This window comes from Bos mutus, chromosome 1, assembly GCF_027580195.1.
Source record: "Bos mutus isolate GX-2022 chromosome 1, NWIPB_WYAK_1.1, whole genome shotgun sequence".
Lineage (NCBI taxonomy): Eukaryota > Metazoa > Chordata > Mammalia > Artiodactyla > Bovidae > Bos > Bos mutus.
The window spans coordinates 45080139-45096105 of NC_091617.1; the positions used below are offsets into that span (position 1 = coordinate 45080139).

Genomic DNA, 15967 nt, shown 5'->3' on the forward strand with positions numbered 1-15967 from the left:
TTCATATAACAATTACATAATATAGTGACTTGTAACCTGAACATCAAGACATTTTTGCAATTTTAAGGACAGCTCTGTCAGACTCCCAGCTCAAGAACTATTTTTTCTAATACTCAAGAGGTTGCATCCTTAGGGAATTCCATGGCAGTCCAGCAGCAAATTCAATGCTATGGGCCTGGGATTTGATCCCTCTTTGGGAACTAAGGTGCCACAAGCATCACACCACAGACCCTTCCTCCCTCCAAAAGTGTAGTCTTCATTTAAGCTTATTTTCTGGAAGCGAGAGCAGATAATACAGGTGAGTTTTAAGTAGTTTTAGCTCAGCTATAAGCTAATGGTTAAAAGGTGAGATACTAGAGAACCAAAGGCATCCCCAATAATGAAATGTGTCTATCATGGAAAAGGGTAGTTTAACAAGAAAACAGCCCATTAAAAACGCTTACTTTTTGCAAACAGAAGTGACAGGAAAAAAAAAAAAACCAAACCCACATCTTTTAGCAATCAACCTGGACTACAATCTATACAACAAAAGGCAGTCTAAAATCTACATAATGCAACATAACGTGTCCTTACAGCCTCAGGTGAGTAAGAACTGCATTTAACCATACAGATCTTATTTAAAGATGAATATTTAACATCTCTCCATTTAAGAGACTTGTATTAGGAGTAGTAGGAGGCATTATTCCTGAGAAATGAACTGTTTAAAGAATACTTAGCTCTTAAATTCTTAACTACTATTACTGTGTAGGCCAAACATGCCTGTTTTAAGAGTAAAAATTCCACCACAATCTAGTTATAGTCAGATCTTTATTCAAAAATCCAATCTGCCGACTTAGCGTTTTCCACCAACTCGAGGAGCAGAAACCTTCACAGGCTTCACAATCTTTTGCTTAGGTGCTGCCTTTGTGGGAGCCTGTAAAAAGAGAACATGTTATGTGGCATTATTCCATTTGAGTTTTTCTTTTCTTTCAATCACTGCTCTTATGCCCATATTGTTTGTATCCTAGATTGCGTTCCTAATTATTTGTGTTCCTAATATAAAGAACTCCCCTCAAGTTAAAATTCTACCTTTATATGAAATATAAATGTAAGCCAAAGAGGAAGACTGAAGTAACTGAGATACAACTAGATGCAGTGGGGGATCCTCAATTATATCCTAAGAACAGAAAAAGGTCCAATGCTAATTTCCTGGTTTTGAAATTTTTACTATGGTTATCTAAATGGTTTAGCACTGATAAAAACTGACTAAATTCTAAAAAATTACAGAAAATTTTTACTGAAAACCTAGAAGTATTTCAAAATAAACTCTGCCTTTCTCTCATTTCTATATAACACTTACAGACACATTTAAGGCTCTAGCAAAGGACCTCTTTGGAGTCCTGAATCACTCACCTAAAAACCAATCATGGACATCATTTTCATTAAAGCCTTACACTAAATTCCTTAAAAAAATTTTTAATTTACCACAATTTGGGTTAAAAATAAATCCTCCTGTTGCTCTAAATGAGAAATCTTAGACAATCTGACAATTACCTTTGCAGCAGCCATTGCTGTCTTTTTAGATGCTTGCTTAGCCTTTTTTGCTTCCTTGGCAGCCCTGCGGAGTTAAAAACAACAAGCAAAAAGCACTTTACTCCTTAAGGGTACAGCTTATTAACAAAACGCTATAACAAGCAAAAAGCACTTTTTTTGACTGCAAGTAGATCCAACCAGTCCATTCTAAAGGAGTGATGCTAAAGCTGAAACTCCAGTACTTTGGCCACCTCATGCGAAGAGTTGACTCACTGGAAAAGACTCTGATGCTGGGAGGGATTGGGGGCAGGAGGAAAAGGGGACAACAGAGGATGAGATGGCTGGATGGCATCACCGACTTGAAGGACGTGAGTTTGAGTGAACTCCAGGAGTTGGTGATGGACAGGGAGGCCCGGCGTGCTGCAATTCATGGGGTCACAGAGTTGGACGAGACTGAACTGAACTGATAACAAGCAAAAAGCAGTTTACCCCTTAAGGGTACAGCTTATTAACAAAAGGCTAGTGTTTGGGGACAGAGAAGGCAATGGCACCCCACTCCAGTACTCTTGCCTGGAAAATCCCATGGACGGAGGAGCCTGGTAGGCTGCAGTCCATGGGGTCGCTAGGAGTCGGACACGACTGAGCGACTTCACTTTCACTTTTCACTTTCCTGCATTGGAGAAGGAAATGGCAACCCACTCCAGTGTTCTTGCCTGGAGAATCCCAGGGACGGGGGAGCCTGGTGGGCTGCTGTCTATGGGGTCGCACAGAGTCGGACACGACTGAAGCGACTTAGCAGCAGCAGTGTTTGCGGAAAGTAGAAATAACATATTCCTTCACCATCTGCAGTTATTTGTACGATAAATCCAAAGGATTTAATAACAAATGTAATTAACCACATCAGCTTAACATTAGAAACTGTATAGTACCTTTATAACTGCATACAGAATTTCAACAAATCGTTTAGACTTATAGTATAAACTTCTGTATTATTAAACACAAACATTTACAACTGACAATCCTTATGAAGATTCAAGTATCACAACACAAAATAACATCAGATTAAGATTCTATTCTGTAAACCCATACATAACCTAAATTCCATATAACTGAAATGGCCCATAGTGACATTTATTACCTGATAGCTTGTTCTCGTTGAGCCTTCCTAACTTCAGGTTTCTGATTCCTCTTGGCCATTATATCAGCAAGAGAAGCACCAGTTATGGCCCTTTGGAATTTGACTGCACGGCGAGTTCTTTTCTTTTGAATTTCTTCCTATAGAACAAAAAGATGGTAAGCATGCTTAGAAGCCTTGCTTCATGAATATGGGAGAGAAATGAAATGTCAGAAGGCGACAAAGGAGCTCTTCCTTGGACCTTTTGCACTAATCCCATTCATGGTGGCTCTGCCCTCATGACTGTTTAATCTCCCAAAGGTCCCACCTCCTGACCTTGGAGGTCAAGGAATTTTGGGGAGAAACACAATTCAGACCACAGGAATATTCAACCAGGGAGTTCCCTGGTGGTCTAGTGGTTAGGACTTTGAGCTTTCACTGCCAGGGGCTCAGGTTTAATCCCTGGTTGGGAAACTGACATTCCACATGTTGCAAAGCACTGCCAAAAATAAAAAAACCTCCCAAAGCAATTCATGCGATTATTTGAAATGAGATATACAAATATATTTTTAAAGCATCTATATATAAAATACTGCAATATTCAGGTAAGTTTTCCAATTATAAATTGGTTAATCCTGATTATTTACTACTTTATTTAAAAAGACAAAGTTAAACTCTTAAGAAAATTAACTGAACAGTACTTTAAAAGCAATTTTAGTATGATTGCTCATGATAAAGAATGTGCTTTTGGAAAAAAAATTAACCTCAAACTCTGATTTGTTTTTACTCAAAATACTGACATTAGCAGAAACAGTCAAGTTAGAAAACTGATTAAGACAGGAAAGCCACCAAATGTTAAGGAATGTTGGAGTATCAACATAATTCAAACATTTGCTGCAGATTCTATACCAGAAATCTATAATACAGTACTTATGAGAAGAAAGATCTTGCCTTTAAGTCCAAGGAAAAATAAAATACACTTGAACTGTTTATTAAGGCAGGGATATGCAAAATATCTTAAAATTTTTAATGGGACATATGGAGAAAAGAGGACACATTTGTGGTTAGTCAAATGCTCATTTTAAACTTTATAAAGATGAAATCTTACTGGATAAAATGCTAGTATTTACCCATTTATAATTTCTCAAATCCACTTAAAAATATTTTTTCTTATTGTGGTAAAATATATACAACTTTAAGTTGATCATTCTAAAGTATTTTTAAGTGTATAATTCAGTGGCATTAGGTACCTTTGCAGTGTTGTGCAAACACCATTTCTGTCTCAAATATTTTTTCACAATACAACAAACTGCACCCATTAAATAAGGGCTTCCCAGGTAGCTAGTAGAAAACCACCCGCCTGCCAATGCAGGAGATGTTAAGAGACACACAGGTTCGATGCCTGAGTGGGAAAGTCCCCTGGAGGTGGGTCACGAAAACCCATTCCAGTATCCATGCCTGGAGAATCCCATGGACAGAGGAGCCTGGTGGGCTACTGTCTACAGAGTTGCAAAGAGTCAGACATGAGTGAAGCAACAGACACAAATGAAGTGACTTAGTACCCACACATCACATTTTATTATCCATTCATCCACTGATGGGACATATGATTGTTTCCATTATAATAGTTACAAATATCACCATACATGTTTATCTGTTCAAATCCCTGCCTATAATCCTCTCGAATATATACAGCCCTAGAACTGGAACTGCTGGATCATATGATGGTAATTCTCTAACTTTTTGAGAAACTGCCAAATCACTTTCCACAGTGCCTGCACCATCTTCATTCAGCAATGCAGGGTTACAATTTCTCCACAACACCACCACCATTTGTAATTCCTCCCACCACCCCTCCCCCTGTTTGGATAAGGGCCACCCTAATCCTAATGTCACATTCACGAGTTTTTTAAAAATACTGTGTTAAACTTTGTTGACTGACTGTGTCTGCCTCTGCGACCCCATGGACTATAACCCGCCATGCTCCTTTATGGAATTTTCCAGCCTTTTTTCCTTCTTCACATTTCCCCCCCCACATTCACTTTTAATTTAGAATTCTCCTTTCCTCTGAATTCCCATAATAATTTTCTTGCCATGTCACTCAAACTTTTTCTCAAAAATCTCTTTCATCAACCTAAAAGACCACTCCAAAAAACACATACAGAACTTCCCTGGTGGTAAAGTGGTTAAGAATCCACTGCCAATGCAGGGGACACAGGTTCCCTTCTAGGCCCATGAAGATTCCACCTGCCTGGAGCAACTAAGCCAGTGAGACACAATTAGTGAGCCCCCGGAACTAGAGCCTGCGTTTTCCAAGGAGAAGCCCACCCCAACTACACAAAAACAAAGAGCAGCAACAAAGAGGCTGTGTGGCTATAAATTAAAAACACATCCAGTCTTAAGAACAAACTAACATGCTGGAAGACTTAGCGATATGATACCTACATTAGGAATAATTCTATAAGCATTATAACCAATAACAAGTTTCAGTAAGAACTATTTAGTTTCCACTCAAACATCTTAAACATGTCCATAGTGCCCTATAACTCACGTGAGCTTTATGTAATTTACTCACTCTGGAAAGGGGATGCTGTCATATTTCAACTCAATTTTTACTGTGAGCTGAAGATACAAGGAGGCAATCCTTTTATCAATCATTCTCACTTTACTGTTTGATGCTCAACAGTTATAGAGTATTTTCACATACCGTCTCATTTGATTAGTTTTATAAAGCAGCAACTGACGCTCAAGAGGTTTAGCAACTTTAGAACAACATTAACAAAGTGCGTTTCACTTACCGACTGTCCCTTTTTGTGTTTTCTTCTGTAGAGGACAGTCCAGTTGATCTGACGAGGATTCCTCTTGGAAAGGAATGCCGACTCACATTTTGCGTTAAGAAACTGGAAAACCTGTCATGACAAGTTCAAAGTAGAAGCCTGAGCTTGAAATTATTAGTAAGTCAATATTCTAGTGATATCCTCTCATTTTACAAAATTGAGATCCACGCAGACCAAAAGGCTTGTGTCACAGAACTGGCAAGAAACCGTCTCTGCGTTTGGGCCTGTCTTTTCCCGAGAGGAGCAAACCTACGTTCATACTGAGGGGTGGGGTGTCAAATTGTGGGAGGGATCCTGCCCCTCCTGAGATGGACCTGATTTCCATAAAATAGCCAGATACCTCTCTGGGCCACTGCTGTTACACCGGAACATTAAAATTATACAAGCCCCTAACTTCCGACCTGATCTACCCTTGATCAAGCTCAAGACTGATTCACTTAGAGGCTTCTGACAAATACTGCACACAGGGTCCCGGTTCAAGCTTTTCAGGGACCAACAATGACGTGGTAAAGGACCCGGCTTAGACCGAATGAGACCGGTCTTTCCTTAGAAGTACACGGTACGTTTAGCCCACGCGGCCGTTCACCTTCCCGTCGGTCCGGGCGTAGCGCCTCCCATGTCCTGGGTAGATCTTGTACCCGCTGAAACTGCAGAGCTCGACCCTGTAACGAAAAGTGAAAGCCCATTAGCTGGGATGGCGGGTATCTTCGGCTAGGAGAGGCCATGCCTGGGATGCCGGAGAGGCGCTCAGAGCGAAGATGGAAGAGGATTGGGATGCAGGGTTCCTGCTTACTTCATGGCTGCTACTGCCGGGGAGAAAGAAAGATGGCGAAGAGAAGGAAAGGATTATGGGAAGAGGCCTTATAAGGTCCTGGGAAGGCACTCTCCTCCCACAATTCTTTTCCCTAACCCCGGCTCTCTGTGATGACGTCACGTCGCCTGGGCCACAAGTCTAGACTTCCCCAGCTGCTGCCCGCTTCTCCTGGAGTAATTGCGCTAGAGGCTATCGAGCCTTTGCAGGCAAAGTGGGAAAGACAGTCAAGCAGGTAGGCAGGCAGGCAATTGGTTTGAGTAATTCGAAGAGCCACGTCCTACTGCAAGAAATGTGAACTGCAGGGGTCGGGGGGGCTCCTTTCTCCTCTACTTCTCATAGTTTAATGATGCACAGATGAATACCCTGCAGGTAAAATCTAAAATCTCATTTTGCCAGCACTCGTGCTAAAGCACTTGCATACATCGATTTCTTCAGTTTACTAAATCTCTATTAAGTAAGCGCCGAAGTATTGCGAAATGATGACTGCCAGGAGTGGAGGAGTTCTTTGCTCAGCTGCCACCTATTGGGGGTGGAGAGGTGGATTGGCCGCCGGTGGTTGCTAAGAAAACCTTGTCTGGAGAAGGCACCTCTCTGCCCAGGCCCACCAGGAGGGCCAATGCCTGGATCGCTTAAACACTTTGTGATGCTAGATAATTTCAGCATTTGATTTGTTGTTCAGTCGCTCAGTGATATCCAACTCTTTACAACGCCATTGAATACAGCATGCTAGGCTTCCCTGCCCTTCACTATCCACCAGAGCTTGCTCAAACTCATGTCCATAGAGTCGGTCGTGCCATCCAACCATCTCGTCCTCTGTCGTCCCCTTCTCCTCCTGCCATCAATCTGTCCCAGCATCTGGATCTTTTCCGTTGAGTCAGCCCTTTCCATAAAGTGGCCAAAGTATTGGAGCTTCAGTTCCAGCATGAGTCCTTCCAATGAATATTCTGGACTGATTTTCTTTTGGATTGACTGGTGTGATCTCCTTACAGTCCAAGGGACTGTAAAGAGTCTTCCCCAGCACCACAGTACTAAAGCATCAATACTTCGGTGCTCAGCCCTCACATCCATACATGACTACTGGAAAAACCATAGCTTTGTATATACAGACCTTTGTCAGCAAAGTGATCTCTCTGCTTTTTAAAATGCTGTCTAAGTTGCTTATAGATTTTCTTCCAAGAAGCATGTGTCTTAATTTCATGGTTGCAGTCACCATCTGCAGTGATTTTGGAGCCCAGTAAAAGAAAATCACTTTTTCCATTGTTTCCCCATCTATTTGCCATGAAGTAATAGAACTGGATGCCATGATCTTAGTTTTTTGAATGTTGAATTTTAAGCCAGCTTTTTTACTCTCCTTTCACCTTCAACAAGAGGCTCTTTAGTTCCTCTTCTCTTCTTGCCATAAGGGTGGTGTCATCTGCATATCTGAGGTTATTGGTATTTCTCCCTGCAATCTTGATTCCAGCTTGTGCTTCATCCAGTCTGTTATTTCATATGATGTACTCTGCATGTAAGTTAAATAAGCAGTGAAATGAGTGCAATTGTGTGGTAGTTTGGACATTCTTTCGCATTGCCTTTCTTTGGGACTGGAATGAAAATTGACCTTTTGCAGTCCTGTGGCCACTGCTCATTTTTCCAAATTTGCCGACACATTGAGTGCAGCACCGTGACAGTGTCGTCTTTTAGGATTTGAAACAGCTCAGCTGGAATTCCATCACCTCCACTAGCTTTGTTGGTAGTGATGCTTCCAAAGGCCCACTTGATTTCACACTCCAAGATGTCTAACTCTAGGTGAGTGATCACACCGTCATGGTTATCTGGGTCATTAAATCTTTTTGTATAGTTCGTCTGTGTATTCTTGCCACCTCTTCTTAATATCTTCTGCTTCTGTTAGGTCCATACCATTTCTGTCCTTTATCGAGCCCATCTTTGCATGAAATCTTCCCTTGGTATCTCTAATTTTCTTGAGATCTGTCTTTCCCATTCTATTGTTTTCTTGAGATCTGTGTTTCCCATTCTCTAATTTTCTTGAGATCTGTCTTTCCCATTCTATTGTTTTCCTCTATGTCTTTGCATTGTTTCTTAGGAAGGTTTTCTTATCTCTCCTTGCTATTCTTTGGAACTCTGCATTCAGATGGGTATATAGTTCCTTTTTTCCTTTGTCTTTTGCTTCTTTTCTTTTCTCAGCTATTTGTAGGGCCTCCTCAGACAACTATTTTGCCTTTTTGCATTTCTTTTTCTGGTGGATGGTTTTCATCACCGCCTCCTGTACAATGTTATGAACCTCCATCCATAGTTCTTCAGGCACTCTGACTATCATATCTAATCCTTTGAATCTATTTGTCACTTCCACTGTATAATTTAGGTCATACTTGAATGGCCTAGTGCTTTTCCCTACTTTCTTCAATTTAAGTCTGAATTTTGCAATAAGGAGTTCATGATCTGATCCACAGTCAGCTCCCAGTCTTGTTTTTGCTGAGTGTATAGAGCTTCTCCATCTTTGGCTGCAACGAATATAACCAATCTGATTTCAATATTGACCATCCGGTGATGTCCATGTGTAGAGTCTTCTCTTGTGTTGTTGGAAGAGGTCATTTGGTATGACCAGTGCATTCTCTTGACAAAACTCTGTCAGCCTTTGCCCTGCTTCATTTTGTACTCCAAGGCTATAGTTCAGCATTTGATGGAGAGTGGCAAAAAGCAATCCATGAATTGTGTAGGAGATGATACTTGAGTAGAAAACAAATACAATGATTGATTTATGCTGCTAGTTGGAGCTCAGGGCAGGTTGCTCCAAATTATGCCTCAATAACATACGGATTAGTTTGAATTCAGTTTACTTGAAAACTGGTAGGTGCAAGAAGGTTACTTTGAGCTTCCTGTCTGTCCCCCTGAAAGCAGGAAATAAAAGGAAATAAATACTTTATTGCTGTACAGTAGCAAAGGTAGGAAGACATCATTATTACCAGAGACAGGGAATTCATGGCAGAGAATTTTGTATGAGCAGACTTTGATATTTCTTTACTAATTTACTACTCAAAGCCCAAGCTTTGCTTAAATTCCTTACTAATTTTTATTGTTCCTTTGTCTAAAAAATATAAAAGCTGTCTGCTTTGGCCACTTCTTACTTAGGACTTAACTCTATGTGAGACCTCTGTGCACATGAATTAAATTTGTTTTTCTCCTGTTTATCTGTTGTGTGTTAATTTTATTATTAGTTCAACCACAAGAAGTCAGGATGGGTAAAGTAGGAAATTTGCCTCTCCTGGACACTCTGTATAAGCAACTCACCCTAAAAATGTGGTAGAAGAGATATGGAAAGTCCAGCAAGGTTGCTGACTAATATTAAGAAAGTGGCACATCTGTTGGAAACTTTCTCAGGAATGAATTAACAGATCTGAATAGAATTAAAGAACTAAAGGAAAGAGAAGGACTGTGACAGCCTGACCAATTCTGACCAGCTGTTGAGAATACCTGGTGTACTTAGATGAATTTTCCTAAATAGACTGAGGGTAGAACTTGAATGCGGAGAAGGCAATCGCACCCCACTCCAGTACTCTTACCTGGAAAATCCCATGGACAGAGGAGCCTGGTAGGCTGCAGTCCATGGGGTCGCTAAGAGTTGGACACGACTGAGTGACTTCACTTTCACTTTTTACTTTCATGCATTGGAGAGGGAAATGGTAACACACTCCAGTGTTCCTGCCTGGAGAATCCCAGGGATGGGGAGCCTGGTGGGCTGCCATCTATGGGGTCGCACTGAGTCGGACATGACTGAAGTGACTTAGCAGCAGCAGCAGCAGAACTTGAGTGCAGCATCCTAAAAGATGATGTTGTTAAAGTGCTACACTCAATATGTCAGCAAATCTGGAAAACTCAGCAGTGGCCACAGGACTGGAAAAGGTCAGTTTCCATTCCAATCCCAAAGAAAGGTAATGCCAAAGAATGTTCAAACTACCACACAATTGTACTCGTCTCCCACACTAGCAAAGTAATGCTCAAACTTGTCCAAGCTGGGCTTCAACAGTATGTGAACCATGAACTTCCAGATGTTCAAGCTGGATTTAGAAAAGGTAGAGGAACCAGAGACCAAATTGCCCACATCCACTGAATCATCGAAAAAACAAGAGAGTTCCAGAAAAATATCTGTTTTATTGACTGTGCCAAAGCCTTTGACTGTGTGGATCACAACACACTGGAAAATTCTGAAAGAGATGGGAATACCAGACCACCTGACATGCCTCCTGAGAAATCTGTATGCAGGTCAAGAAGCAACAGTTAGAACTGAATGTGGAACAACAGACTGGTTCCAAATAGGGAAAGGAATACGTCAAGGCTGTATATTGTCACCCTGCTTATTTAACTTATATGCAGAGTACATCATGAGAAATGCTGGGCTGGATGAAGCCCAAGCTGGAATCAAGATTGCTGGGAGAAATATCAATAACCTCAGATATGCAGATGACACCACCCTTATGGCAGAAAGCAAAGAGGAACTAAAGAGCCTTTTATTGAAAGTGAAAGAGGAGAGTGAAAAAGTTGGTTTAAAACTCAACATTCATAAAACTAAGATCATGGCATCTGGTCCTATCACTTCATGGGAAATAGATGGGGAAACAATGGAAACAGTGACAGACTTTATTTTGAGGGGCTCCAAAATCACTGCAGATGGTGACTGCAGCCATGAAATTCAAAGACACTTGCTCCTTGGAAGAAAAGTTATGACCAACCTAGACAGAATATTCAAAAGCAGAGACATTACTTTGCCAACAAAGGTCCGTCTAGTCAAAGCTATGGTTTTTCCAGTAGTCATGTATGGATGTGAGAGTTGGACTATAAAGAAAACTGAGGGCCAAAGTATTGATGCTTTTGAATTGTGGTGCTGGAGAAGACACTTGAGAGTCCCTTGAACTGCAAGGACATCCAAGCAGTCCATCCTAAAGGAAATCAGTCATGAATATTCATTGGAAGGACTGATCCTGAAGCTGAAACGCCAATACTTTGGCCACCTCATGCGAAGAACTGACTCATTGGAAAAGACCCTGATGTTGGGGAAGATTGAAGGCAGGAGGAGAAGGGGATGACAGAGGATGAGATGGTTGGATGGCATCACATGTCCATCACTCAGTGGACATGTATTTGAATAAACTCCGGGAGTTGGTGATGGACAGGGAAGGCCTGGCGTGCTGCAGTCCATGGGGTCGCAAGGAGTCGAACACAACTGAGCAACTTAAATGAACTGAAGTCACAGGGAAATTTATAAAACATGTTACATGAAAATACCAGTCCCAAATCCATGTACAGTATATATCCATTTTTGTTAAAATACAGAGGCAGGGAGTCCAGTGGATAAAAATAGTTTAAAAGGAAACACACTAACATGTTACCAGTGATTATCTCTGGGTAGGGGAATTATGGAAGATTTTTATATTTACTTTTTGCTTGCCTGTATTTTCTAAGATTTTTACAGTAACTTTTTTTTTTCTTTAAAGCTGATACATGCTGCATTGTTTTAAAATAGAAAATATATCCTGAAGGACAAAGAGAATAACTAAAGATATATTTAGACTCCTTTGGAGGTTATTTTTTGCAAACTCTTGAAAACTTTTGTAACATTCTGAGCTCAAATAACTATGTAGGAAAGCTATTCCAATAATTACTATAGTTAGATCACTTGTATCAGCAACACTGGCATATGCCCTATATGAGAGACACATAATTTACTGTTACTCTGAATTTTCTTTCTCTTCAGAGAAATTTTTCTCTGAATTGGCCAAATTTGTCCTATCTCTGGCTGATGTCAATGGAACCCCAAATGAGGCGGACAATCATATATAATTACCGAATGAAGACTTCAGTATTTGATATCTAGTTGGAAGTTGAATACTTCTCTCCCCCCTTTATTAGTCAGGGTTCTCCATGTGCACAAATATACGAAGAGGTTTCTTTTAAGGAACTGGCTCGCATGATTATGAAGCCTAGGGTTTAAAAAATCAGCAGGGTTTGCGGGCAGGTTGGAGACCGTGCAAGGAACCAGTGTTGTAGTTCAAGTCCAGAGCCTGTCTGCCTGAGAATTCCTTGCTGTTCCTGGAGGTCAGTCTTTTGTTCTAAATATTTAGATCTGCAGCTGATTGGATGAGGCTGACCCACATTATGGAGGACAATCTGCTTTACTTAAAGTCTGCCAGTTTAAATGTAAATCTTATCCCAAAACACTCACAGAAGGCATCCAAAATAATGTTTGATCATGTATCTGGGTACTATGGCCCAGCCAAGTTGACACATAAAATTAACAGTTACACCATTTTTTTTTAAAAAAAATGAATTAAGTTGGGAGGGAGGATAGAAAGTAAAACTACCACTTTTATAGAAATGAACTTTTTGAGCTTTTAAGACCTTAGTCTTCCAAGTATAAATTAAAATTACATTTTATTTAAACATTTGCTTAATTTTCAACTGGAAATATGATAAATCACTTACATAGGTTTCACTGACTTTTAGAAGCACTCTAAATAAAACTGTCAAGGATTCCTTTATTATTCTTTAAAAAAAATTTTTTTTAAGTTTATTATTCTTTTAAATAAAAGTCAGCTTCTTCCCAGTTTGATAAAGACATCTGAAAAGTATATCACAGTAACTTTATTTTTGAAATTTATTTATACTTTCACCTCTTCTCTTTCTCAGATTTTAGCTGATATTTAGGAGGAATACAAGTGATTAGTATCTCATCTTCAGATGGCGAACTCTTCTACATTATTTTGGCCCTGATATTTCATGCTATTTAGGACTGATGCTTTAAGACTGTTCTGATAGCCTTCCTGTAATCTCACTGCTTTGGAGAATGGTGGGCTGGCAATCATTCACTGGTTCTGAAATCGTGTAAATCAGATTGGGACTTGAACCCATGGTCTTTTAACTAAGATCACACCTGGTCTCAGGACATAATGAACCTCAGGTTCTTGATGTGTCATCGTATAAAGAATTCAGTGAGAGACAAAGTGATAAGTAAAACTTTATTTTCCTGGGCTCCTAAATCACTGCAGATGGTGACTGAAGCCATGAAATTAAAAGGCACTTGCTCTTTGGAAGAAAAACTGTGACAAACCTAGATAGTGTATTAAAAAGCAGAGGCATTACTTTCCTGACAAAGGTCTGTATAGTCAAAGCTATGGTTTTTCCAGTGGTCATGTACGGTTGTGAGAGTTGGACCATAACGAAGGCTGAGCAGTAAAGAATTGATGCTTTTGAACTGTGGTGTTGGAGAAGACTCTTGAGAGTCCCTTGAGCTGCCAGGAGATTAAACCAGTCAATCCTAAAGGAAATCAACCGTGAATACTCTTTGGAAGGACTGATGCTGAAGCTGAAGCTCCAACACTTTGGCCACTTGATGCAAAGAGCCGACTCTTGGAAAAGACCCTGATGCTGGGAAACATTGAAGGCAGGAAGAGAGGGGACAACAGAGGATGAGATGGTTGGATGGCATCACCGACTCAATGGACATGAGATTGAGCAAGCTCCGGAACATGGTAAAGGACAGGGAAATGTGGCGTGCTGCAGTCCGTGGGGTCACTAAGTCAGACACAACTGAGCGACTGAACTACAAATCTTCACATAAACACAAAAAGTCACATAAAAAAACATAAATCAGATAAAAAGCTTTTATTGTAAAAAGGCACATTTGCAAAATGTTTACAGTGTCAAAATTCTTTAGATTAATAACATGGTAAAGGACAGGGAAATGTGGCGTGCAGCAGTCCGTGGGGTCACTAAGTCAGACACAACTGAGCGACTGAACTACAAATCTTCACATAAACACAAAAAGTCACATAAAAAAACATAAATCAGATAAAAAGCTTTTATTGTAAAAAGGCACATTTGCAAAATGTTTACAGTGTCAAAATTCTTTAGATTAATAACATCTTAGTTTTAAAACTTTGAAGTTATTATACTTCTTTCAAATATAAATTCTCACCCTAATTAGAAAAATCTCTTTTGTTTGTCAAGAGAATGGCACTATCCAAAATGTTGTTCCAGTTTTCTGTCTACCTAGTCTCTTAACTTCATGTTATTTAAACTTGTACATAGTACTCTCCTGAAACTACTCTGTAAAAGGTTACCATCTCCTATTCCAACAGTCTCCTTCCTACCACTATTCTACCTTTCAATTCATTCTTGTCATATGAGCAATTTAACCTTTCTGAAACACAAGTTTCATTTTGTCAGTCCCTCAATCAAAAGCACCAAGTGAAAACTAGTGGAATGAATAGTGGGAAGTAGGGTGAGGCCAGGTTATGGTTGACCTAGAAAGTTAAATTTCAAGAGAGAAGTTTTTGAGGAGGGAATTAATATGATAAAATGTGTTGTTTTACTTAAATCATGCTAGTAGCAATGGGCAGATGAATTAGGGATGGGGAAGATGAGTCAAGGCGATCAGCTGTTGCAGAAATCAAGTATACTGGGCTGATAGGAGGGAAAGTCTTTCTTGTGGGTTTCTGGGCCGGCCAAGAAATGCTGCCTTGTTGAGAAGTTCATGGCCTTGTTCAGTAGAATTCTCCAAATTGCCTGGAGAGTGCATTGCAGGGTTTAAGGAATATACAAAATGAAGCAATTTAGTTAAAGTGTAGCAATTTGATTTTGGATGCAAAGGCTGAAGTACAAAAGTGTCTGTGGTATGATTATAAAGTGTTGCTGGTTCACTTGGGCATGTGAGACTCTGCCCAGGGACTATGGCTGCTCTCTTTAGGAGCTATGACTATACTCAGTTAACCCCATAAAGTGAGTTCTTTGGCCCTTTTCTCAAGAAACCAGGTCAGACAAACCAAACCAAACTCTGGTTGTGCTATTGCTGTAAACTAGCAGAAACCTGTGCTCCTCAAATACCTTCTGGGCTTCCAGGAGCCCCCTCCCAAGTCACTACCCTGCAAAGTTGGAGAGAACTGTGAACCCTTTCTTGTTCCATGAGCTAGAAATTCACCTCAGACTTCACCGACTGTTCCAGGGAACAAAGGTTAGTAGGAGAAAGAATTCAGGCTTACATTTTTCTTATACCTGTATAGTAAGACTGTGCTTTCTACATAAGGGGGTTCTTGGTTAGAAGGAAAAAAATTCCTAGTCTTAATTCCCTCTTGAGAGCTAGGAAATTTGTCTTCAGACTAACACAGTGGGAAACAGGGTTTGTTTATTTATTTATTTTAAATTAAAGCAGCTGTAGTCAGAGAGAAGGAGGATCCAGGAAGGAGGGAATGCTCACAGAATCAATTGCCTGGAAACCTAGAAGCATGAGTTACAGGGATTTTTTTCAAACAAATTATCAGAGATGTTGGACATGGCTGTCTCAGAAAGACGGAAATTCAGAATAAAGATTGCAAGAGGGAGTGAAGGAGTAGGTAGTGGAAATTGGAAGCTCCACATTGTCGGGTGCCATCAGATTAGTTTCATTACCACCTGCCTCCACGTGCAGTCTGTGCTGTCTTTTCATCTTGTACTTCTGAACTGTTTAGAGTCCACCCATCTTTTAAGCCTTAGCTCCATTTCACTTCCTCCTTCAAGTCTTCTCTGAAGATTATAGTTTCTATTTCTTTCTCCATTCCCTGAAAGCTTATTGAGTTCATAGTTACAATCACACTAGTTAGCATGTTAATAGTCATATCAAAAGTCCCCTACAGTAAGGCAGTGTAATTTTTTAGTTTGGAG

At 40.2% G+C, this 15967-nt stretch overlaps 1 protein-coding gene across 1 annotated transcript; it reads right to left on the bottom strand.

The window, feature by feature from the left end:
- Positions 1 to 788: 788 nt before the first annotated feature.
- RPL24 (ribosomal protein L24) lies at positions 789 to 6332 on the bottom strand. Its single transcript, XM_005911733.3, has 6 exons — positions 6257 to 6332; positions 6050 to 6125; positions 5425 to 5535; positions 2651 to 2787; positions 1534 to 1597; positions 789 to 913 (listed from the first exon to the last, which is right to left on the bottom strand). Exons 1-6 carry the CDS (start codon positions 6259 to 6261, stop codon positions 833 to 835), a joined length of 474 nt encoding a protein of 157 aa, XP_005911795.2. The 5' UTR covers positions 6262 to 6332; the 3' UTR covers positions 789 to 832.
- Between the last annotated feature and the right edge of the window lie 9635 nt (positions 6333 to 15967).

What these genes read in the sequence shown, in the direction of transcription:
- RPL24 (XM_005911733.3), bottom strand. An exon ending in AACACAAAAAGGGACAGTCG is followed by an intron (nt 2,788 to 5,424) that starts GTAAGTGAAACG and finishes TTTGTTCTATAG; the next exon opens with GAAGAAATTCAAAAGAAAAG. An exon ending in CAACGAGAACAAGCTATCAG is followed by an intron (nt 1,598 to 2,650) that starts GTAATAAATGTC and finishes TTAACTCCGCAG; the next exon opens with GGCTGCCAAGGAAGCAAAAA.